The sequence below is a fragment of the Alosa pseudoharengus genome, unplaced genomic scaffold, assembly GCF_046254945.1.
Source record: "Alosa pseudoharengus isolate Yale_2024_CS ecotype anadromous, Long Island Sound unplaced genomic scaffold, YU_APseudo_1.1 YU_APseudo_1.1_scf_11, whole genome shotgun sequence".
NCBI lineage: Eukaryota > Metazoa > Chordata > Actinopteri > Clupeiformes > Clupeidae > Alosa > Alosa pseudoharengus.
Window position 1 is genome coordinate 7351072 of NW_027468576.1, and position 23929 is coordinate 7375000.

Consider the following 23929-nt stretch of genomic DNA (forward strand, 5'->3'; position numbering starts at 1 on the left):
GATACTTTTAAGAACACCATTCAAGTACTGTATAATTATACTGAAATATGTTTATTTGTACATGTCACATAACACTCAAAATACTGGAGACAAACAGGGTACAAAGCAAGTTAACTGTGGTGCACAATGAAAGTACATAAATGAAAATGGGGGTCTGTTATTGGTTAGTCATTTAGATGTAATAGGGGGTTACTAGAGTGCAGTCTTAGGCCAAACTTTAAAAGGTACATGAAAATAAACCAAATAGGGATTTCTTATTCAAATCTCATGCTGAATGAATGTATGTAAGAGTATTTGGCCCATAATATAGTCATAGTAGTGATGGCGATAATATAATAATAATAATAATAATGTATGAAAATAGAATTTAAGATGTAAATGGCTAAGTACTCTCCAGAATGATACAGAAATGTAACCACTGAAAACATTTCAGTACAGCACAGGAACCTATATTGACCTTGCTTTTCAACATCACCTTCTGAAAGTCCTCAAATATGTCAAATGCATTTTAATATTTGTTTTACTTCAAAATAGGGCCCAAATGGGCACACATTAGTCTTTCTAACCATAGTGCGACTTAAACAACCTAAAAGATTTTAACATTCACAATCGGTATGAAACTGCCTATGCAAGCCAACCTTCAGTGCTACACCACATGGCAACAACAGCTCTGTTTTTGACATACAAAGGTGGTTCTGAGCCATGAAATTCAAGTAAAACATTTTGAAACTGAAGTATGAAAGGTTTTTTTTTCTTCTTCTTTTTTGTCATAGAAAAGATGCTAGAAGTCCAACATCTCAATATAGTCCCAGTTGCTGTAAAAAAAAAAGGCTTAAAAGCATTAACCACAAAATGACATAATAATTCCAATGGGCCTTTAGTGGGTCCAGCCCAGGAGGATCTGTAGCCTGTACAGACAACAGAACACCAAAGAGAGTGAGGAGAACCATGCAGTTAATGGCTTCAAAGGGGGCCAAAGTAAGGCTACTTAGCATTTCTAGCTTCTAATGCATCTGATCCATTTCATATAGTAAAGGAGTACAATTGGTTACATTGCTTAAAAATACATGCAAGAGAATTAAGGTCAGTGTCCTTTCAAACAAAACAAAAAGGCATTTGAAGGAAAAACAAACAAAAAGGAAAACAATTACATAGTGCAATAAACACCTGCATACACCAAATATTGTCAAATTGTGTATACCTATTCATTGGTTTACTGCATATGAGAACCACATGTTTTTTAACCCTCAAGTATCGCAGATGAATGCGTAAGAAGTCTGGAATTGCACAATCAAATCCAAAAACTTTCAAGATTTGATGGAAATGGTCTGGAGGGAAAAGTGTTGATGTTTGATGCATTCGTAATATAGCTACATGTTTGACCGTCTATGAATTTGGATATTAGTTTTGTATTACTGTGTTTCTGTAAGATTTTTGTCAGTGGCAGAAACGTCCTCAGAAAGTAAACTGACCCCCCCCCCCCCCACACACACACACACACACACACTACAGCTTTCTTTCTGTCTGAGCTTATAACTCTATAACTTCGAACAAAGCTAGTTTGTGCCTTTCTAGCATATCTGAGAAGATAACACACTCTGTGTAGTATTCTACTGTGCAAACACTGTTTCTCTGCATGCTATGATCAAAACCACACCTCATGGAGGAGACTGTGCCTGACCACTTCAGTGCTTTGTGTTGTCAATGGGAAGACGAAATACCATATTAAAAAGAGGACGAACAAACAAAACAAAAAAAACTTTGGCTTTGGCTCATACAAAGAACAAATATTTTCTGGGCAGAAAGGTTGTACAGCAAATGCCCTTTTCTTCCATTGATCAAAGAGAAGTTTCATGAAAGGACTGAAGTCTACCTCAAAGCATGATTTCACCTCATTAATAACCTTGTCAGTTTTTCAAAGTCACAATTTGTTTAGTGAGCTCCTACTGACAGCGCACATCTGGTTAGGTGATTTGATGGACATCATCAAATGGGCTAGAGGATGACCCCTATTTCATCAGTCCTTGTATGCCTATAGGGATATTGGCAGTCTAAAATATACCATCACCCTAGCTTGGGAAGTTCATAACTGTCTGTTAATAAATCATGCTCATCTGTCTTTAGGGGTACATTTTCCTGACACTGGGCCATAGCTGGTCGGAAACCTAACGTTACATAACCAAATGATTGGACTGCTCAGACTAATGCCATCATAACACTAGCACTCTCAACAGGACTTTTCAGATCCGCCCGTTTTGGTTTGGTGGCATAAAAGTCAGGGTTGATAAGCACACCGTTAACTAGTGCGCACACACACACACACACACACACACAATGTAGTTACAGTTCTGTTCTCCTTTACAATATCTCACTGTACAATTTCCACCATAAGGAAGGTTGGGATCATTGCAAAGCAGTTAAATATATATACAGCTATTTAGACCAAACATACTATAGTGTTACACACAACGAACAAATCCACTCAATCCCGATTTCACAGTTTCCTTTTGCCTTAAGCATCGCACACTGCTCACACCCCTATCTAATGATGCTGCATTTATGAAACGATCTCATAGCACCTTTCTGTCTTCATACAAGGACTGCCCATATCACAACCATCTGTCCGCACAATGAAATATGACTCCGCATTAAAAAAGGAACCAACAGTTCTCAGACATTCAGCTCAGCCGAGTCATCTAAAACGCATGATGCGCTTTACCTAAGCAGCACTCTTCCAGAGACTTGCACTTGCCTTTCCTATAGCATCCAAAACACGAGCGCAGAACCAAGCACTCACTCATTGCACTTCAACTTACATTTAAGGCTTTGTATATCTACACTGCACAGGTTTTCTAGTTGCACATTCATCTTTCTTGACAGAATAAACTGGGCCCATGTTGTTAAGGTATAACAAGCACTATACGAGAGAGACAGGGGAGGGGTGGAAAAATGCAAAAGGAAAAAAAAATGTTGTAAATAAATAAAAACACCTCAGCATGATCAGCCATGTTAGGGGAGCTTTCAGGAGCCTAGTTTGTTTGTGTCAGTGAAATGCTGTTGTTACCAGCAGTGTACACAAGGTGTCGCCGCTGGGCCTCTGCACATCAGTCCCTTCCACAGAAACATCTTTTTAGTGCGTGTGTACATAAGTTGACAGGGACAAGTTGTAGACCTCAAATGGAAAGGAAAGGGGGAGGGGGAGCAGGCTAAAAGAAATAATACCCTGTTTCGCTTGGGAGTTTCAGAGTTCCGTGCATATTTTGAAAGGCATTTAAAGTTTGAGGAAGACTTTACACCCCCAAAGCTCCTGAAACGTAAAGAGGCGATTGTTGTTGTTTTTTTTTCTGTTTTTTTTTTTTTTTTTGCTTGTTTCTTTTAGTTTTTCTTACAAAGAGGCATGAAAGGAATGAACAACTCCAACCAGTCTCTCCAAACATGAAAGTAATTCCAAAAAATAAGCAGCCAACACTGAGGAGAGACAGAGGAATTGGCAGGTACTACACTGTGAACCATTGGTTGTAGGCAGGTAAAGTTTCTTCTTTTAGAGATGCTGCAGGTGAGAGAAACACAAACAAAGAATGAAGAGAGTAAAAAGACGAAAAATCACACACAAAGAAAAAAGGTCACTCTGGATTGTGTAGTGCTCTGTAGGCCGCTCGCAGCGTTCCCCTACGAGTTCATGAGGTTTGAGTGTGCCACTGTGCCAACCTACAGAGGGAGGGGGAGGGGGCAGTGTGTGTTTCGTCCCGTTTGTCCGTCCGTCCGTCCAACCTTCCGTATGACCGTACGTCCACTCTCCGCTCAACCTGCGGATGCTCGCGCTCTGTGTGAGCGCTCAGAGTCTCGTCTCAGTTCTGGGCGTGGTGCCGGATGGTGTGGAAGATCCAGTCCATTTTGGTGGTCCAGCCGCCGTGGTGAGCGTCGTTCATCTGCTTCATGAAGTAGTCCAGGGCCTCCTGCTCCGTCTTGTCCAGAGCCAGAGTCTTGCGGATGTACGCAATGTCATCGAAGCTTTGCAACTCCGGCATCCCAGAGCCCAGCATCATGGAGAAGAGGTTGATGAACAGGTTTGCATGCTGCCTGATAGCTAGGTAGGCCTTGTAGCACATCTCCTGGAACCTATTTTGAAACACATAATATATATATATATTTGCAAAAAGACATCAATTGAAAAGATATATGATATAAGTCTCCAGACCATCTCAAATCAAATAGCACCCTCACAGGAGACAAAGTGCACCTTTCAGTGCCATCTTGGATGAGCCTGTTCATTTTAGAGCTCTTTCAGGGGCAACTGAATTGGAAACCTGATAGAGGACGGAAGTGTGAGAGGGAGGCAGGAAACTTGGCAGGCGGTGCCGTGTGAGACTATTGTCAGAATGGGGAGTACTGGGAAGAGGCAAGCAGGGAAGCCCTGTTAGGAAACATAAAAGGGACCATTGTTTTTTTTGGCCCACTCTTCACACTCCCTCCACTCTAGGCACTGGGCGGGTATTCTCTCAGCCGGCCAATGGCCAAATGATTAGGTTCGGAGCACAAGAGAGGCATTCTCTCCAGCAGACTGAAAACAGACACAAACACACACAAAGATAGAAGCAAACACAAACCTCTCAAACTCTCTTGTTTTTGTGCACTCTTGCGTCCCTTTGCTTATGACTATTAAAAAGTCTTGTGTTAAGACGAAGGGCACTCGCTCTCTTTTGTAGCCAAACTTCTTCTTCTTGTGGTCCAGGAAATGGCCAAAGTCTATGTGAAACAGCTGAACAGAGGATATTCACAGTTACTGTCTGGCAAACCTATAAAAGGTTTACTAAGGGGAAACTTGGCACCATGTGAAGACAATGAGCCTACCTGTCCATCATCCTTCACCATAATGTTACTATTATGTCGATCACCTATTCCCAGAATGAACGTGGCTACGCAATAGCCAGCACATGATCGTGTAAACAGGTCAATGGCCATATCATACCTAATGAAAATAACAAAAACAAATATTTCTCAATCAAACAGAGACTTGTGTGTGTGTGTGTGTGTGTGTGTGTGTGTGTGTGTGTACACAAATGAAATCTCCCTACATCTCTCCCTTGTTCTTGTCCTTCAACCACTGGTGTAGGGTGGAGCTGTTGAACTGTAGCGCCCCCTTCAGGCCTCCTTTGCACTGGATCTGCATGATAGTGTGGGAACTTCTCACCACTTCAATCAGACCCACACAGTCACCAATAGAAAGGCAACCATACGGCAGCATCCTGAGGCAAAGCAGAAACACACCACAAACCATCAGCTAAAAACCAACTTCTCACATAAGGTGGGGAGAATGGTTAAAGTTTGGATTTGTAGAGCAATCCCTATTCCATGAAATACCTTAGGTCTAAGCCTTGGTTTTGCCAGATGTTTTCCATTATTCTAATGATCTGAAGTGTTAGCATATCTTGCCGTAGATCTGAAAGAGAGGATACAGGTGAGGGGTTAGACTTAGATTTGGTAGTGGGCTGGTGTAGGGGTGTGGTGCCGAGGAGGGCTAAGTTACCGTCTCCATTCTTGAAAATGATTTCATTGTTCTGGAAGAGCAGCTCTGACATGATGTCGGGATTCTCCCAGTTCAGCCACAGCGGCCTCTTGGCTGACGACATGATTCGACACTCATCAAACCTGCCAGACATACAGACATTTCAGCACTACATATCAGTAATGCTCAATACAGTCGCACCGGTCATACTGCCTTCCTGATTTTTGTGTCACGTTAACTTAGTTAAGTGAGTTTAGGGTCATCAATAGAGAAGAGAAAGACAGGACATTTTTCACTTCACTGTTTGACGGGGAAGAGAAAACACTTAGAAGATTACGCACAACTATAACAACCAAATCCTAAAAATTAAAGACAGGTCAGCAGATGTTAGGTTATTGAGGCTGCACACACAACAGAAATTATCATTGTCCAGAGACATTGGCCAAGAATGTGAACACCAACTTCACTTGAAACTCCGCAATTTATGTCATGTTCCGATTATGATTCAACTTCATTACAAGAGGAACTTGCCCAGAATTATGCAAGTTCATTGACGTTGTTCCAAATAATACATAACTGAATTGGTCTGTTGTATTGCTGAATCAGCCCAACAATTTTCTTGTCTATTCACAGCTTCATTTTTCATTTGTGATTTTCCACACAAATTTCATTCACATGATTCATGAAAATTGTATGGAAGCTTATGACATATCAGTCAAAAGTATGAGAGTACAATTAAATGACAATGTTGAGGCAACAAATCTAGGAGGGCATTATTGTCCTTCTATCACATGTGCCATTTATGTGTTTATTACATGCTTACCGTAGGTTGCCCAGCTGGTGTGCTGGGTTAAGTGGAGAGGTGAAGTTCTGGAGAGCGTCCATGTAGTCTGGCCTCCTCATCTGCTCCACCAGGAACTTCATCTGCACCTGGAGAAAGAGTGTGCATGGCCGATGTTGGCAAAGAGACATGCTGGAGATAACACACCCAATAACACTCGGCCTTTTCACATTATACATTTTCAAATTCTAGTTAATTAGCAGTGTTACCTATTACAACTTATGTATCAGTGGCACACCTAGCTCCATGTAACAATCAATTCTACAAAATGATAAAACATTTTAATTCACAGACCTACCAAAACCTTGCACATGAAGCATGCATCTCAAAGCTGGCCTTTGTGACCATCATGTAAGTACAGCATTATTTATGACATAGGAATAATACCTTATTCTTTATTTATTTTTTTTTTGTATTTTTTTATTTTTTTATGCCTTTAATCAGATAGGAAAGTGGAGATTGACAGGAAGTGAGTGGGAGAGAGAGTCGGGGTGGGATCTGGAAAGGACCACAGGGCGGGAATCGAACCCGGGTCGCCAGCGTACGGTGCAGGTGCCCCAGCCAGTCGCGCCACTGCTGGGGCCAATAATACCTTATTCTAATTCTTGGTTTAAGCGAACTTTAATGCACCACTCACTCCTCACTGTTTCATTAAAATGGACATGCAGTCTCTTGACAGACATTTTTGTTCCTCTTGACTTGCATTACAATGAGGGAGCATAAGGGTTGTGTCTTCTTGGAAACCAAATCTCCCCACTGCCGTTGGTGCCACCACGCTTGACTAGTTCAGCTAACGAAGCCGAGCCCAGTGTGTGGGCAGGCAGACTCGGGAGATGGCAGCAGACCTGGAACTTTATTTAGAAGCCAGCCATGGGCCTGCCAGTGAGCAGGAACAGACCGGTGCTTGCTGGCTCTGGCTGTCCCGCGCTTGCTTGGCTCTGTTCATCTGGCATGCACAGAGTCCCCGGAGAATTTGCTTTCTGATAACTATCAGTGTAGTTGGCATTCCTAACGCCTTGTGTTTGCTTAGGTTTGTGGATGTGCAGTCATTTGTAGAACTGGATAGGCATGAGACCAAAATGCAAGAACCGGGGCTAATTTGATGAATGAGATGGTAAATAGACCTCTAAATACAGCCTTGGAATCATACATACCCAAGCCATTACTAAGCAATCTATCTAATGTTTAGCAATTTTCTACTCAAATTAGGAACGTGAATTAAACAACTACTTCACCAGGGAAATAATACAGCTTGGTGTATCGTTTAAAAAAGAAAAAAGAAAAAAAAAGAAAACAACATTTGTTCATTCGATTTCATGCTTTGGGACTAGCGCACACAACGTCAACCAGGAGAGAATGTGCAGTTTGTGGCCTCACCTTCTGAGTTTCATCCTTCTTCTCCTGCTTGAGGATGTCCGTGAGGTTGATGAGCTTCTCCATGGCTTCCACCTGTCGACTCAGGTGTTTCAGGTACATGCCACAGGCACGGCAGTAGGACTCCAGCAGCAGCCCAAAGCGCTGGCTCACAGTCTTATTGTGCATCTCCGACCTACACACACACACACAGACACACACAATTAGTGACTTGACTCGATTTGTTTTGTTGGATTTGCGACATACATGTTGCACTGTACAGCCCTGCTAAGAAAAGCATCAGAATCTAACATCAAGACTTGTCTTGCAGGAATTTACAGTAATTTAGTCAAATTCAGTGACCATTTCAAGAACAATGTTCTTTTCTGCCATAAATTCCTATCAATGCCCGACCACCCTGGCAAATTCCACAGCAATGGCTGACTCACTTTAAGTGCCAAAAGAAGAAGTGTCCTATCCTCTGGTTAGTTAGGGCTTTCTTCAGTAAAAATCGGACCAGAGGATTATCCAGGTACTGCTCATACTTCAAGACCTTATGTGACAAAGAAAAAACTAGACAGTGAGAACTGACTGACAAATAAACACATCTGAGAATCAATCAAAATGAAAGGAAGCAGGGGGTTACATTTCTCTGTTTTCCACCATGACCACAATAGCCACATTGACTAGCCTGCAATCTTCTCCAGAGTTCTCTTACCTGAACAAGCTGAATGAGGTACTGGGACAGCTTGTCATCTGTCAAATACTTCTCAAGGCACCGTACAGCAAAGTCCCGAATCATTGGATCTGGATAGTTACAATCTAGCAACTCCATGGCTTGTTCAGGTTTTATTGCTGGCCATTCTTTCAGAAGGCAATACATCTAAATGTGACAAATAACAAGCTTAGTCAAGTCATCAAAATAAAGGTTTACTTTATAATATGACATATGAAAGTTATATTCCCTCAACAAGTATTGGCAAATAAGTATACAAGTAATTCAAACTTTAACTTTTAAATAGTTCACTTCCAATTCATTCAAATGTAATATTAATGACAGCAATGTTATATAGTACCTGTGCTACTTCATCACGTGAGTTCCACTTCACTGCAAGTAAAATCTTGGGCAAGATTTCTGGCATATTCGCAGAATATTGCCTGAAAGGACAAAACAGGATACATATGGTAAATCAACTACAATCTTTTCCAGACACAACTACTCAGGGAGTGGGGTGAGACCAGGGTTAGAATGAACCAGTATGACGAGTTAGTTTCATTCTGCACTTAGGAAACACAGAGACGTAAATGGCAAAGACAGGAAAGCCGCACAGTATGGGTACCTGTGTCTCCACAGGAAATCCTTCTCCTGCTCAGTGATCTCAGAGAGTGGATCTCTGTTGCACAAATGTCTAAGCTGCTCGATGTCACTTTCAGTCATGGCATGGTCGCGAGCCAGGCGGGAACTCTGTAAGTGATAGCACACAACGCTAGCTTCAATCAGCATCAGTGCAATCTTCTTCTTTGATCTGGCACCACTAATTAGCAAGCACATCCCATGAGACCTTACAGGACATACAGTCAGATAAGTACTACTTACAATGGTACCAAGAAAGACACATGTTCCCTTCACTTTATTTTGGCAGTACTGAGTTAATATACAGACAAATGCTATTGGAATTATCTCTTCTAGCAGTATGTGGACAAGCTCACCGAACATGATGACCATCAACAAATGTTTATTACAGGTTAATGCAAATAGGCCTTGGCTAATGCGCTTACCTGACCAGTTTGGCAGTAATTGTATCCCATCTCTCTAGATATGATCCAATTAGCATGATCCTCCACGGTGGCCATGTCAGGGAACTTCACAGGACTGCTGAAATAGTCAAACTCCAACTCCAGGCAAGGGGTTTCCTAAAACCAAGACATGCAGACGGCATAGGTAATCTCATCTCACAATTGACCTGTCGCTAAGCGCCACCGTTAGAACGCTGATGAGCCAATGACAGTCCAGCCTCAACGAGACTCGGACATCAGCTCGGACCACTCCATAGGAAACAACAGGGAGGAGGCATAAAATGACAAATTAATGGTTATTTATGGAGTTTATTAACTAAAAAAACCCCGACAGATAACCATGGTCAAACGTTTCGCATGGGGGACGTGTAATACTGATAGCCGGTAACCCGAGAGGCTAGAAAACGGGGTATATTTTCATCAACAGTAGCCTACAGGACGTCTCTCGCGTTTGCAACAGCTCGATTAAAACGTCCTCAAAGCCTGCTTTCATATACTGCCAGCTGCCATTGTCCACAATGTATTTCTAATCAAGTCTGGTTTGTTTGTCCGAGTTTTCACACGGTAACAATGGGGGGCGGGGCTTAGCGACAGGTCAATTCTACGTTGACTGAGGAAATAGCTTGTATTGTGGCCATTTCATTGCTGCCATAGACCTGCAGACAAATGAGGACCTGCACGGCAAATATTCTATCAATTTGCACAGGTGTGCCATAGCCCTGTGCTTTTATTACACCTGTTAACAGATACTGTAGGGCTGCAAGGTGAACTTCAGGACATGCTTTGTGAGGGTTTTGTGAGCATTTACCTTATTGGGATTGGACCCAGTGACACCAATAGGGTTGAGCAGGTCCTCCAGGCCATGAGGTACAGGCCAAAGATTCAGCGCCATCTTGCCTGACACCAGAGTGTCAGTGTAGTCAAAGAGGTTCACATTTCCCCAGGCAAGTGGACAGTGCTCCTGTGTAGTGGAAAATTCAGGAGTGAGCTTTCTGTGTCACATTACTAGCATAACCGTGCTTGCTACAAGTACAGATAAAAAAACTATTTTGTTTACTTTGCCATTTCACTAGCTACAAACATGGATTTGACAGCAAATACAGTCCTTGAATCGCAAAAGCTGTTACATTGACTATACACATTAAAATGTAGCTGGCTACATGGATAGCTAGCTAGAACTGTGCATAGCTGAACATATTGTAATTCTACCCATCTTAAGGCAAGAGGCTGTACTCTGAACAAGCAAATACCAGGACACCAACATAATATTCTGAGCATAGGACATGCAATGGGCAGATGTGCTGTACAAATAAGCAAGTCTAACTGTTCAGCTTTACAAGTTATTTTAGGGATGTTTAAAAGTGCTGCTGTCATAGACCATTATTGCTTAGCATCTATTCTCCAATCTCTTTTGAACCTAGGACAGTTTTCTATAGCAACTGAAGTATGTGTGCACCCAAATCATTATTTTTTCCTTTTTCAAAAGCTTAGCTAAAAATAGAAACTTCAACATGAAGTCCCTTGTAGTACCACATAGGCGTTCAAGCTTCAGGGTGCGACTCTTTCAGGGCAATTGCTCCTCCAAAAATATCAGTTACACACAAGCCCTGCCACACTGCCACAATCACACCATGTAATAAAAGCGAGAGCTTGAACCTGTAATCCGACCACATTTGGTTAAGCAGGGAAAAAACATGCAGACAGAGCTCACTAATCAGCCAATGCAGAGAAGACGGTGAAACAGACCCTGGCCTGCACTGACCTATACGGCTGCCTAATTAAGGTCTTGTTTAGTCTCAGCGGCCGTCAGGCAGTTACCTCTTTTGCCCCCTTCCTCCCTTTAACCGAGCAGATGGACAGACAGAGGCGGGCGGCCCTCGGGATATCAGGAATGTACATGTCATATTGCAGCCATTCATTCCACCTGCAGGCCAATGCAAAATAGAAAGAACCAGAATCAACAGTGGTTGAGGAGGACAGAGCAGCATCACTGCTTTACATAAAATAAGAACATGCTAACAAGAGCCGTCATCCATCCAGCTGATGAAGACGAAAGCTGAACTGGAAAACATAGACTTCTAAAGTGCTGTTTATTACCTGGGATTAGAGCATGGTACACGTTGTGTGTTGACATTATCGCACAGCTGCTCACCACCATGGTAGATCCCTGTCCGCACATAAATCTACAACAACAACAACAACAACAACAACAACAGACTTAGACTCCACACTAAGCACACATACATCTTAAGTCAGCTACATTACAATTTAAAACACAATATATAGATAAATGCATATCAGATGATGGAACTGTTTGAAAAGGGAAACCAACCTTGTCAATGTCCCTGATGTTTACATTAACGTATGTGGCACATAGCACACGTATCCTCAACATGCCATTGATTGTCCACAGGGACTTTGTGGAGGCCTCGCCGTTCATGTATGGGGTTGCCGTGGAGATGCGACGGGCGTAGGAGGGCATAGTGAAGTTGTCCACTGGTAGCTGAGAGTAAAGGCTGTCTTTCGCCATCAGCATGAGGTTGGGCATTCGAGTCAGCATAATACAGCTCCTCACATACTGAAAGAAACAGGAGGCCAGGTAGCATTAGGTACACGTTAGCAATTCTAAAAGGGTTCAAACAGCAGTTCAAGGTGCTATTTGTTTAGAAATGACAGATTACATGGAAATCCAAGGCACAAGAAGCTGTGCAAGTGATAATGGTAGCATCAGGAAATTCATATTGTTTGCATTTTGAAAACCTCTATTAACAACAAATTGTATAATTACATTATTGTGATACAAGATGACATGAGTTTTGCTGTAAAACTCTTTGCATGATACTTTGAAGTCTTTTATTTTGTTTTGGGACAGATTATCACTTCATGGATGTGAAGGATTGCGTACAACCTAAATAGATCTGAACAACTATCTCCATTTCTCCAATGTTTTCCATCAGATTTTTAAAAACAGCATAGATATGATCATAATGAATCACAACATGGAGGATAAACTTAATGTCCACACCCATAGGCCAGCCATGTGCAACATGGAAACAACCTCACTGAACCTGTTTAGGTGAAGGACAGCCACGGCAAGATTGGACAGCCTCATGTCAGTTTATTGCTTCACATTTTCCAAAACAACTAACACTGGCACAATGTCACAAGACTGGAATATCACTATGCACTTATAGGACCTGATATAACAGATTTTGTTGAAGTTTTGTTGTTTTGTTTTAGCAGACAAAATGAAATTGCTTCCGATCATCTATGTGTAATGATGAGTGCATAATAAATAAACAGTATTTTCAAGTATTACCATGCACTTTAACTATGTTGTTTCTGTTTTGTGTTCACATGTCAGACCCTTCTACATTTTAAGCCAATGCATAAAAAGACCCCAAAAGTATCTACATGCTCAGATGACACAGGAACAACTGTCAAGTTATGCGTCAGTAGCTTGATAATACCAGACTCATTCACTTCGTTTAATTGTGTGGAGAGATTCTACTCTCCATTGGAAAATATGGTAACACTTTACTTGACAGTATCGTCATAAGAGTGACATGACACTGTCATGACACATGAACCCTAATCCTAATCCTAACCCTAACTTGTTATGACAAAAACCGAATGACACTTAATGACAGAAGTGTTATGTCATGAACCTTTATGACTTGTTTATGACACGTTCATGACAGGGTCATGTCACTCTTATGTCGACATTGTCAAGTAAAGTGTAACCGAAAATATTTCCAACCCTAGCATCATAATAGCCGTAGACTGCGTTCACTTTGAAATCATTGATCCAGGCAGTCTAGTATTTCAGTGAGATAAAAATGAGCTGAGATACAGGCTGGCAGGGCGAGGCTAATGTAATTCTGTAAGTGTAGAACACAACCATGAGTTGCACCTTTAAAATGGACCCACAAGATTGTTTCACGGTTGCCATTGTTTGGCTTAGTTAGTCTATTCAAAGGACTAAGTAGCACAACGATCAAAACTATGAATTAAGCTCATTCAAGTCAGCCAACTTGGACAAAATACACAAGCTGAACACAAATGTGGATCCAAAGCTGGATCATTTTAAAATCTTTCCTTGCCAAACTGTGTCAAAAAAACACAAACAAAACAAAGGTTTCCCTACTGAAGTATATCAGTGGCCTCACGTCATATAATACGTTTTGCCTAAAATGTTGGCTTTAAAGAAGCACTATGCAGGTCTGGTTATTCCTTCGCTGTTTCTGGGTTTTCGCCGGATTTGGGCTCGCATTTTTCACTGCACAGCTCCCCCTGCAGCTTCGGTAGCAAGTGACTGCTACACTAAACCCCCACTAGCTAGCGAGCTAGCCATCAAGAAACCACGCTAAACACATACAGGGCTCACAATAAAACGGTAAACACATTGTTCAAGAGACTATCAAACCACATTACAAAGACGAAGTTCACCCAAGGGTAGGCTACTTACAATTTCAACAGCAACAAAGCCAAATCGGCATCCGTTTTGCAGTCTTCTTCGAAACTACAATCTGACTACATTTTCGAGGCGCAATTGGATACTTCCGTTCCGCGATTGGATACTTCTGGACCTTACCCGGGCCAGGTCCAGAAAGTTGCATATTCGTTTTTTTAGCGGAGAAGCGATAGGGAGGAGGCGAAGCACCCACCAAACGACGCAGAAAGTGTTGTAGAACCATCAGAACGACTCTCAACCTGCATAATTAAGGTCATTTTTGCTAAAATTGTTGCATAGTGCTTCTTTTAGCACTTCAGAAACTTCAGAACAAGTCTTCAGAAAAAAGGCAAATGACAACATTTGCCTCATGAGAAATTAGTAGACCTATGTCAACATCTATCAGTAACTGGCAAGCACAAGCTTAAACCAACCATGAGGGTATTTTTACTGATTTTTCTTCACTTTTTTTAGTACCCAAGGTTGTAGAGACACTCTGAGAATGGTTCAGTCATTCTTACTCAACGCAAGTAATCAACCCAGTCTCAGCCAGTTACAAAAGGCCACCATGAAGTGTTACTGATGAAGACGCAACTGATAACACAAAGCAAGAGCAAGTACTCATGGTACAAGTACAAGTACAAAGCAAGAGCAAGTACCCATGGGGATCAAAAAAAGTATCGATCTATCTATCTATGTGTGTTTCCGCAAAGGGCTCCATCTCTAGACCAGTAGATGAGATATTTTCTTTTGCAGCCAGTGATTCAGCAGTAAAGAGCTCATTTGTCCGCAATAGAAATGCTTGTTTCTACTGTACAGGTTTCCCCAGACTCTGCTGGCCCCTGTTTAATGAGCAGTATTAGAGTTCCCACTGTAAGTCAAATGTAAATTTCCATGACCTGACAAAAAACTGAATTTCCATGACCTTCTATAATGAATGGTACAATATTCAGAGCAACCACGTAGCATTCAAGACTACTACAAAGTTGGGCTAACCACAAATACTCAAGCAAGCTGTAAACCTAACAACTAAAATATAACCAAATATATTTGTATTAATGTATTTTGGCAAGTACATTTTAAACTGCTACAACAACATTCCCCGATATTCCATGACTGCCCCAAAAATTATCAAATTCCCTGACTTTCAATGTCTGGAATAGACTTTCCAAAATTCCATGATATTCCAGAAATTCCATGACCCGTGGGAACCCTGAGTGTATCACATCTGAAAGGCACAGAGCAGCAACTGCCGCACAATCTCTATTCTGTACTCAAAACGTCTGCCTAGCTTGTGTAAAGTATATAATAGTCTAAGGCGGGGATCACACTGGCCAGCGGCAAGTATAAAAAAAGCTGTTGAAAGCTATTGAAAGCTGAACCAAGTTCAACACTCAGCTTGTTCAACGCTAACGGTATGCTGGCCAGTGTGATCTCTGCCTAATAGCTATGGAGTTTTTATATAAATTTCGTGCTCATGAATGGAGCATATTTCCTTTCAGTCGACTGCTTGGCTTTGTTAATTACAGGCCCCTCCTCACCCAAATATATCACACAAGTGAAATCAGGTTCCTTACTGCAAGGCTGACCATGGCCATACTGTATCCTCTGTTTTTTCTGCCTCTCTACTAAGAAAGTTAGAAGACTCTGGGAATGTGATACATTTTGTGAAATGGCAAATACACTGTTCTGTACATATCTGTAAAGCCGGTTATTAAACCAGCAGAAAGAGTAGGCCTACATTATTTCGCCCTCAGATGAAAGAATATTAATATTATTGTATATTTAGCCTTGAATGATATACTGTACACTGGAGTACTTACTTTGTACTGACTGAGGGGATATTTTTCCAAAAGGTACTCATCACAGCCGCACACTTTGAGGATGTATTTCCCCTGATACTCCTGCACGCACATTTTCAGCTGCTCGGGTGAAAGCAGCATACTCCTAGTTTTCTTCCTAATGGCTTCTGCTATAACCTGCTCCGGCACACAGTCATGGTTGATCTTGAGTGTGTATTTCTGCTTGTCATTGTTAGGGGAGACTATTACCCAAATTACCACAATTATTTGACCTACAAGAAAAGAAAAACATTAATGAATGATGCATAAAAATAAAGGCTGATCTTGTCATCAAAGGACATCTTGACAATTCAGGACATTGGAAGAATGAAGACCGAGTAGATATTACAGGGAGAAAAACTAAAAGAAGGTAAAAATGGACCATATACTGTTTGAGCATCGTTATAAACATATATAGTATCAGCCAAGAATAGCATAAAATCCTTGTGTAAGGGTCCATGTCTTTGCCTTTCCGTTAACTTCTTACCTTTGTCAAGTTTGGCATAGATGTGCTTGGGAAGCTCGGGCGAAGACTCCACATTGGGAGGGTAAACATATAATGCCCGACTATGAGGGCCATTGGCATCTCGGAGTTCCACAGAGTCTTTGCATACATTTAGAATGTTTCTTCGGAAGTCCTGGACCTCGGGGTCCTTCACTAAATCAAACTCACACACAGGCATTCCAATCGCAAAACCTGAAAGAGAATGGGAAAAACCTCAGCATATCTTGCATTTTCAACATGTGAGCCAAATGAACAATTAGCCTATGTATAGCCGATGTGTTTGTGTTTACAATGGAGAAAGGAGGAAGGAGGAAACGTACCAATCTCTCGGTTGAGAATTTTTTCCTCCCTGTTCCCCACAGGCTCAATTACTTTTAAGAAGGGCTGGAAGAGCCTGAGGTCACAGAGCCTCCTGGTCTCATCATAAAACTCTTCTCGCTCTGCCTCCTGGGTAACACTGACAAAGATGTAGGAAGTCTCCTCCTGCAGAAGATGGTGCAGCGGGTATTTCCGTGCCTCCTTGAACAGTTCATGTTTGATAGTGATAAGTGTGGCCTCACGGAGGCACTCCAGGGTAAGGATCATGCCATTGGGCAGCAGACAGTCCACTAGGATTTTCGGGGGCATCAAGTGGATGCCCCATAATTCCCCTGAAGAAGGCCTGGGCGGCATGTTCCTTAAATCTTCACAGTTTTACTTCGAAGGAAAAATATATCCTTAACTTCTGTTGAAAAAAAGGGGAAATAGACCAATGGGTAAATAGACCATCAAAAATAAGGGCACATGTTGAAATTAGCATTTTCTGAACAAATAAGACACCATATTGACGTTGATATTTCATCATATAAGAGCATACCAAACATAGGCATTTTGTATCAAATCTTTAAAACAACTGCTTTGTAAACATGACAACAATGTTGTCCCTGTGTCCCAGTCACCTCCTTCCAGGAAGACATCACTCACTAGGTGAGTCACTGTATTATGACAAGAATTTCTAGTTCTAGTGGAGGCCAGGCTTTTCCCCACTGAAAGGAAGCCAAAACATTTGGCACTGGATGCTGAAGAGGATGACTCGTCCTTTCCCCCTTGCTCAGTAACAACACAATAAATGGGTGTAATGACTATCAGTATCGACACCATATTCTCCAAGCCCAATGCCAATACTCCAGTTTACCACTTCATAAACATATCTATCTATGTCCTGTAGGATTAACTGAATCACCTGCCTGATGTGACGCTCACACTTATAGCAGTTGCTCTGTAGAGTGTCATTTGATAAAATATGTGTACAGTATCTGCCTTCATATTCTGGCCATCAACAACGTGCCCTTCTCTGTTCAGTCAAGCGCCAGGTGAGGCGTCATCTGTAGTATATTAGGCTACATCAGATAACCCAAGTACCTAAAAGTAACATGCAAGTTTGCCTCAACTTTGCGTAAACAACCTTACAAGTTAACATATGCATGCATTATCTTGATCAACTTTTATTTAGATAGTCTTTTTTGACAAACATCTTGTCACAGTGCCCACATTTAGCTGGTTGATGACCGCTTGCTGATTTCAAGTGGCATATGCCCACTCTAACGTTAGCTAGTTCAGTTTAGTTATCTAATCTCTTTTAGGTCATATTAACGTTAAAGTAGGCTGCGTTACGTTAGCTGACTAGCAATAACGTTAACATGTCAGCTCTGCAAAAATAATTGTTTGTTACCTTCAGCCGACCCACGCAAACGTAGCAGATCAAAGCAGATATTACTCACCGATGTTAACGTTATTCTGTCATACAGACACTTACGTTACCCTATAATTTAATACAAACGACTACTCACAATAACGTTTAGGACAGAAAACGAATCACCTGTCTTAAACATGTAAGGACGGGATGATTAGTAAGGTATGCTAGCTAGCTACATCATTTAGTGGATGTTTTGGTGTAACCAATGAGTATAGAAGCCCTCTTTGGTGTAACAGCAGCTGCAGTGCCGCTGCGTTAGCGGTGTTAAACTTACAATAAACTGAAACAACTAAACAATCCTGGGTAGATAGGATATTGGTAGCCAAGTTAAATGTAACGTTATGTTGTGAGCAGTCAAACAGCATTATGATAGATGACAAATCGTCGTGTTATCAATGCCTCCGTGCCGTTGACTGTAAAGCCATACAGAGTATTTTGATTAAGATTAGCTTGCTATGCTAGGATTGCTAGGCTCCATTTACGGCAGAACTAAAATGCTCTGCTATCGCTGGCTGGCTAAGATCTTCAGAAACTAAACTCAGACCAGCTTTCTTAACATCAATGTAGCAAAAACAGTACGGCTAGAATCTCAAACTCCATTGCCATAACTCCTATAGCTCTAGTTAACGGTGAAGCTTTGGAGGGTTGACGTTAAATAACTTGGCAAGTAACAAAATGCCATGCAAATAATTGATAGCTACTGTTAGCAAAGACGTTAGCGTTAGCTTCTATACTCTTTGACATTAGGTAGCCATAGCTAGATAGCCAGCTATCAAATTATGCTAGTTAGCCACAGCTGCAAGATCATGGTGGTCAGCGACCATATGCACAAAAATATTGTCATGTCACCACTCCCTAAATACTAACCTTCTCTATTTAAAGTTGTTGGGTAATCCTCTATCTGTTTTCTTTCTTCAGTCATAAATGCAAACCTAATACGATGCTACGGCCTACCCCAATCTTGGAAGTCGCAGCTTCTCCATAGCAACAACGATTCCCATTTGTCTGGACATGGAGAGTTTCGTGGAAATCAAGCATTACAGATAAATCCAATAGACTGCATGGACCCACACATCGACCCCATTGCATACCACATGTAGAACTAGCTGTCATATAAACCGTTTTGTAATTAGTTCAAGTGTAAACACGAATGGTGTTAGCTAAATCCGGGCTTGCAACCAATCGCTAGTTAGCCGCAGCAGAGGAAGCCCTACACCTACACTGGTATGATAAAGCGTCGCCAATTCTTCTTGAAACCGACTGTCCCGCGAGTTTTGATAGGCTTTGGCTAGAGTGGGCTACTTTGCCAACCTACAGCTACTTTATTGATCAACTCCTCCCATTCCATTGCAGATGGTAGGGACCCAGCATCATAAATGGAAAGGCAATCAGATTGTCTTTTGAATTAAGGAAAAAATACTTCAGCAAGGGGTTTGGAGAGCAAAATGTAACGAAATTACCAGTTTACTAGCAATATATTTTCTTTAAAAAAATAATAATAATATAGCCTAGGCTTAGTTTATAGCCTAGCCTAGGCTATTTTCAGGTATGTTTTATGATATGATTGTAGGCCTATCTATGATAGGCCTAATTGGCATGCTTTACTAAAACTGAAAAGGGGGAAATTATTAATAGCCTACATAAATAGTCTAGCAGCCTAAATGGAGGAATGTTGAATAGGCCTATGCCTACTTTACAGCCTAGATAGGCCTAATGAACGTGACTCGGAAATCAAAATCTAAAATTGTTATGCCTGTAAACAGTGAGGAGTTTGCTTGAACCATTAGGGAAATCGGACTGTACCAAACTTAAGGGGCCAAGTCTAATATGAGTCGATTTCTTTTTTATGATTTTTTTAGCGTCGTTTGCAGATAGGATGTAGTCGATCCATAATAAGACATATTTCGTTAAAATCAATAGGGTAGGGAAATACACCAAGAAATTAATCTTTGATGTCCTTAGAAAAAAATGCACGCCCTTTTCACATACCCTATTCCAAAGTGCACGGTCTGCACTGTGAAGCGAGCTGGAAGAAGTTCGCCTGTAGGATGCGGTGAAGATGGCGATGAACGTGAAGAGCAAGGATGCTGTAATTCAAAGTAATGACTTCAGCAGAAATTACAGTTCACATCATATAAGCTATGGGAACAGTAGCCATTACTTCCACCACATACCAGGTAAGACAGCGTTATGATTCGTTAGTGCATGACAATGATACAGCGAATGCATAGATGCGCTGCAAGATGTTAGCCAATTGCCTGGCATTACGCTAACGTTACATCTTATTTCTACAACATACACTAGTAGCATATATTCTAAGGCTTTCTTACATAGCCTACTATTGCGCCTACCACTAAGCAGCATTACTGGTGCAGGAGCCGTGAACTTCATATGGCAAAAACATCATATGAGCAGTTCCATATTTATTTTAAACTAAATGAAAATCATCATCTGGTGAGGAGTTTGTATATTTTTTTTTACATCCAGTGACTCCTTCCTGTAGACATCTTCGACTCTATAGATAGTGACGTCAGGTGAGCATCAGACTCCAAATGTGTTGGAACTGACTGAATGTTCCACCTAGACTAACTAAAAATGCACAGCTGTAAACAACAGCTGCAGCTACAATTATTAAGCCTTATTTTAGTGATTGATTAACTTTTAGTGATTGAGTGCTGGATAAAGTATTCTGGTTCCTTTGTATTAATATAATTTCTCTGTGTGTTTTCGTGTAACAAGGATTTGAGATGTTAACGACATGAAATGAAGGCCTACATTTCAAATTAGCACATGAATACATAGTTGCCCTTCATCACATTATGTTCAAATATGCTCTGAAGTTCTAGACTATTGTGTTAAAATTAACAGAAGAAAGTGAAGTGCATCATCTGCCAATGTATTATTTATAAACCATTACCATGGTCCAATCGGTTCGTCTAATGCTGATGCAGTTGTGAAAAGTAAAATCACTAAGACAGTGACAGGAGGTAAGGCTGCCCTGCTCCAAGTCCACCTGTGATGTGGTGAAAAATCACAGCACAAAAGATGCAAAAAGCCTGAGCAATGAATGAGTGGACGTGGCGCATTGAGACCAACCATGCTTGTAATTTAAGCATTGTTTCCTTAATTATTGATGTGGCTAAACAACGGCATACCGTGGTCTGCACGGTTTCCATGCAAAGACAGTGTCTTGAGATGGCATGCCATGTAACACAACCTGCTTTTCATTAAGTAACAAATACCTGTCTGTCTGAGTTGTCTTTTGTGCGTCACAAGACACATGTATTAAAGTCTTGGAGACTTCAAACTGTTTCCTGTTTAATTGAGTGAGTTGAGGATTATTTCATTATTTCAATAATAATTTTGTATTTATTAGTAGCCTTAAAGTTTTCATGACTTTGGCCTCAATATTGGGTTCTAAAAAAACTCTTGAGTTTCGAGCAACAATGTATGTGGCCGTGATGGGAAAGTAGGACTGCAACTCTGACCTTGAGCAATGACTATGTAGGCTAGGACCTCCTTATACCTATTTTTGGGATGGTATTCTCTTATGACCAAGTGATATCAGGTTCATCTTACAGCAGAACAAGAGAAATTACATTTGGAGCAATATATTGTAAATGTTACACATTAACAATGCTACATGTTGCATGTTTCACATTAACAATGCTACATGTTGCATGTTTTACATTAACAATGCCAGTACTACAACAACAATTCACAAGTGTAAGGTTTATAACATGCTTAACTTCTGGTTTGACGCCATTGACCAGACATGCTGTGCATTTTCTTCCCCTGCTTCTCTGATTAGTGGTGGTCTTACTTTGGAATTTTTATGCTGGGCTCAGTCTCTTGAGATGCCATTCCAATAATGTCACCCGACTGGCACCCGGAAATGAACCCAGGGGTCACTTCCAGGAGGTTATTTTAGTGGACTGAATCATTGTTGTCTATTCTCTCCATTGGAAATGATGTACTGGATGGAAAAAAGGAACAGCTGAGCTGACTACCTCCTCTGGAGCACACATGTTGCCCAAATAAACACACACACACACACACACACACACACACACACACACACACACACACACACACACACACACACACACACACACACCATATCATCCACCATTTCCTGAAGAGTATTGAAGAAAAGTATAAAGAATATATATATATTATAGAAGATAGTCAGTTCACTTGCACCTGGGAAGAAAGAATTCATAGCATTCAGAAGGAAGCTGGTCTGTTTGTGTGCCCAATACAGCAGGCATGTGCTTTGCCCAGCTAATATGCATGCACAACTCCACAACTGACAGTGACTTCAAGGTAAATTTCCATTTAGATTTCAACACAGAAATGTCAGCATATTCCTTTTGTTGTGGCAATTGTTTAATCTTCTGTGAGGATTTGCGGGTCCTCCAGCAGTCGTGACGAAGCCGTAGCCTCTTCTCCTTTAGCTGGTAGCTGGCTTCTCACTCTGCCCGCCCACGTCGTCACCATCCCCTCTTCTGTCCTCCCCCTCAGGCCTGCAGTCTGTTCCCAAAACTCCTCTGAGTCTGATGTGTCAGCAGCAGCAGCCGCTCCAGCCCCAGCCACAAGCACAGCCCTTCCGGCCGCTGTCCACCCCTCAGCCCTTCGGACCGCCGCCTGTGATGCTCTCCTCGCCAGATGTGCTGCACTACCCCCTCTGTAGCGCGATGCCGGCCAAGCCGCACCCCCACCTCCAGATGGTTCATAGCCCGCCGCAGGTACCCCCTTTGCCCCCCATACCCCCAGTGTCTGCGCTGCCCGTGCCGGGCCCTAGGCCCCTGGAAGAGGAGTGCCAGACGGGGGGCTTGGAGCAGGATGCCACCTTGGAGGAGCTGTGCAAGCCGCTCTACTGCAAACTGTGCAACGTCACGCTCAACTCCGCGCAGCAGGCCCAAGCCCATTACCAGGTGGGGACTCCCACTCAATTAGCGCCGGCAGCGCTCTTGGCCTTTTTAGCGGCCTGCCGTGTCCGAGGCACAATAGAATCTCATCATTATGCTTCTGGAATGTGAAGCGTAATTACAATGTAATTGCCCTGCGATCTTTTGTTCTAGGGAAAAAACCACAGCAAGAAGCTGCGGAATTTCTACGCTGGAAGCCAGCAGCCTCCTCCTATACGAATACCTGAGATAGCAGAGCCCGTCTCCCAGCAACCAAACTCAACCCCACCGACAGAAAGTGCCACATGTAAGCAGGTAAAGCACTTTAGACCACAAACCTCTTGTTTGTGACTGTGAGTGTTGTTTAGATATACAGTAGTATGTCAGAACAGTGCAGTCACAAAGCAATTACTGTCGAAGTCTAAAGCCATATACCACATTGAAGGACAATATTTTGGGCAGTGTGCCATGGGTATCCTTTAGAATGCAATATTGTCATGTTTATATGGCAGTCCAGTAGTGAAGGTAGAACTGAAAACGTGACCATCAGAGATCCTTTTCTCCACAAACTTTGAGCACTACACTGTTTATCTTCCCTCCTGCATTATTTCAGTCCTTCCTGCATGTCTCTTACTCTTAATTATTGTGTCATATTATTAGTCCTTATGATCAACAATATAATCTTATAAATCCTTTTTAAAGGATGCCTTACTGATTCTTACTGATTCTTCCCTGTCTTTCTCTCTCTCCAGCCGGTATCCTTTAAGGGCGCAGGGCGGGTGATACTGGCCACAGAGAATGACTACTGTAAGCTTTGCGACGCCTCCTTCAGTTCACCTGCAGTGGCACAGGCGCACTACCAGGGCAAGAACCATGCCAAGCGACTGCGCCTGGCAGAGGCCCAGCAGAGCACCAGCTACTCGTGAGTCTACACTTTCTCTCTCCTCTTCTCTCCTTTTCTCTCTTCTTATGCCTTCTCTCCCAGGCC

The 23929-nt window shown here is 41.9% G+C and overlaps 2 protein-coding genes across 3 annotated transcripts in view; one reads left to right on the forward strand and one right to left on the reverse strand.

Annotated features, from left to right (window-relative positions):
• Positions 1-30: 30 nt before the first annotated feature.
• Positions 31-19273, reverse strand: pik3ca (phosphatidylinositol-4,5-bisphosphate 3-kinase, catalytic subunit alpha). Of its 2 annotated transcripts, none has more exons than XM_076277888.1 (21): positions 18986-19273; positions 16617-17020; positions 16279-16488; positions 15774-16024; positions 11830-12075; positions 11595-11680; positions 11316-11421; positions 10306-10458; positions 9480-9614; positions 9041-9165; positions 8777-8858; positions 8419-8583; positions 8150-8253; positions 7725-7896; positions 6330-6436; positions 5528-5649; positions 5362-5440; positions 5076-5246; positions 4852-4969; positions 4608-4759; positions 31-4119 (listed from the first exon to the last, which is right to left on the reverse strand). In XM_076277888.1, the coding sequence occupies exons 2-21, from the start codon at positions 16966-16968 to the stop codon at positions 3849-3851; spliced, it is 3207 nt and encodes a 1068-aa protein (XP_076134003.1). In that variant the 5' UTR covers positions 16969-17020; positions 18986-19273; the 3' UTR covers positions 31-3848. The 2 variants fall into 2 exon arrangements, with proteins under 2 accessions (XP_076134003.1, XP_076134002.1); XM_076277887.1 differs by having other exon boundaries at positions 18899-19273.
• An 817-nt stretch (positions 19274-20090) lies between these two features.
• The window catches only part of zmat3 (zinc finger, matrin-type 3), a 7726-nt gene continuing 3887 nt past the window's right edge, over positions 20091-23929 (forward strand). Inside the window, exons 1-4 of the mRNA XM_076279234.1 lie at positions 20091-20208; positions 22556-22968; positions 23116-23256; positions 23694-23863. Coding sequence (XP_076135349.1) covers positions 20091-20208; positions 22556-22968; positions 23116-23256; positions 23694-23863 — 842 coding nt within the window. The remainder of the gene's footprint in view (positions 20209-22555; positions 22969-23115; positions 23257-23693; positions 23864-23929) is intronic.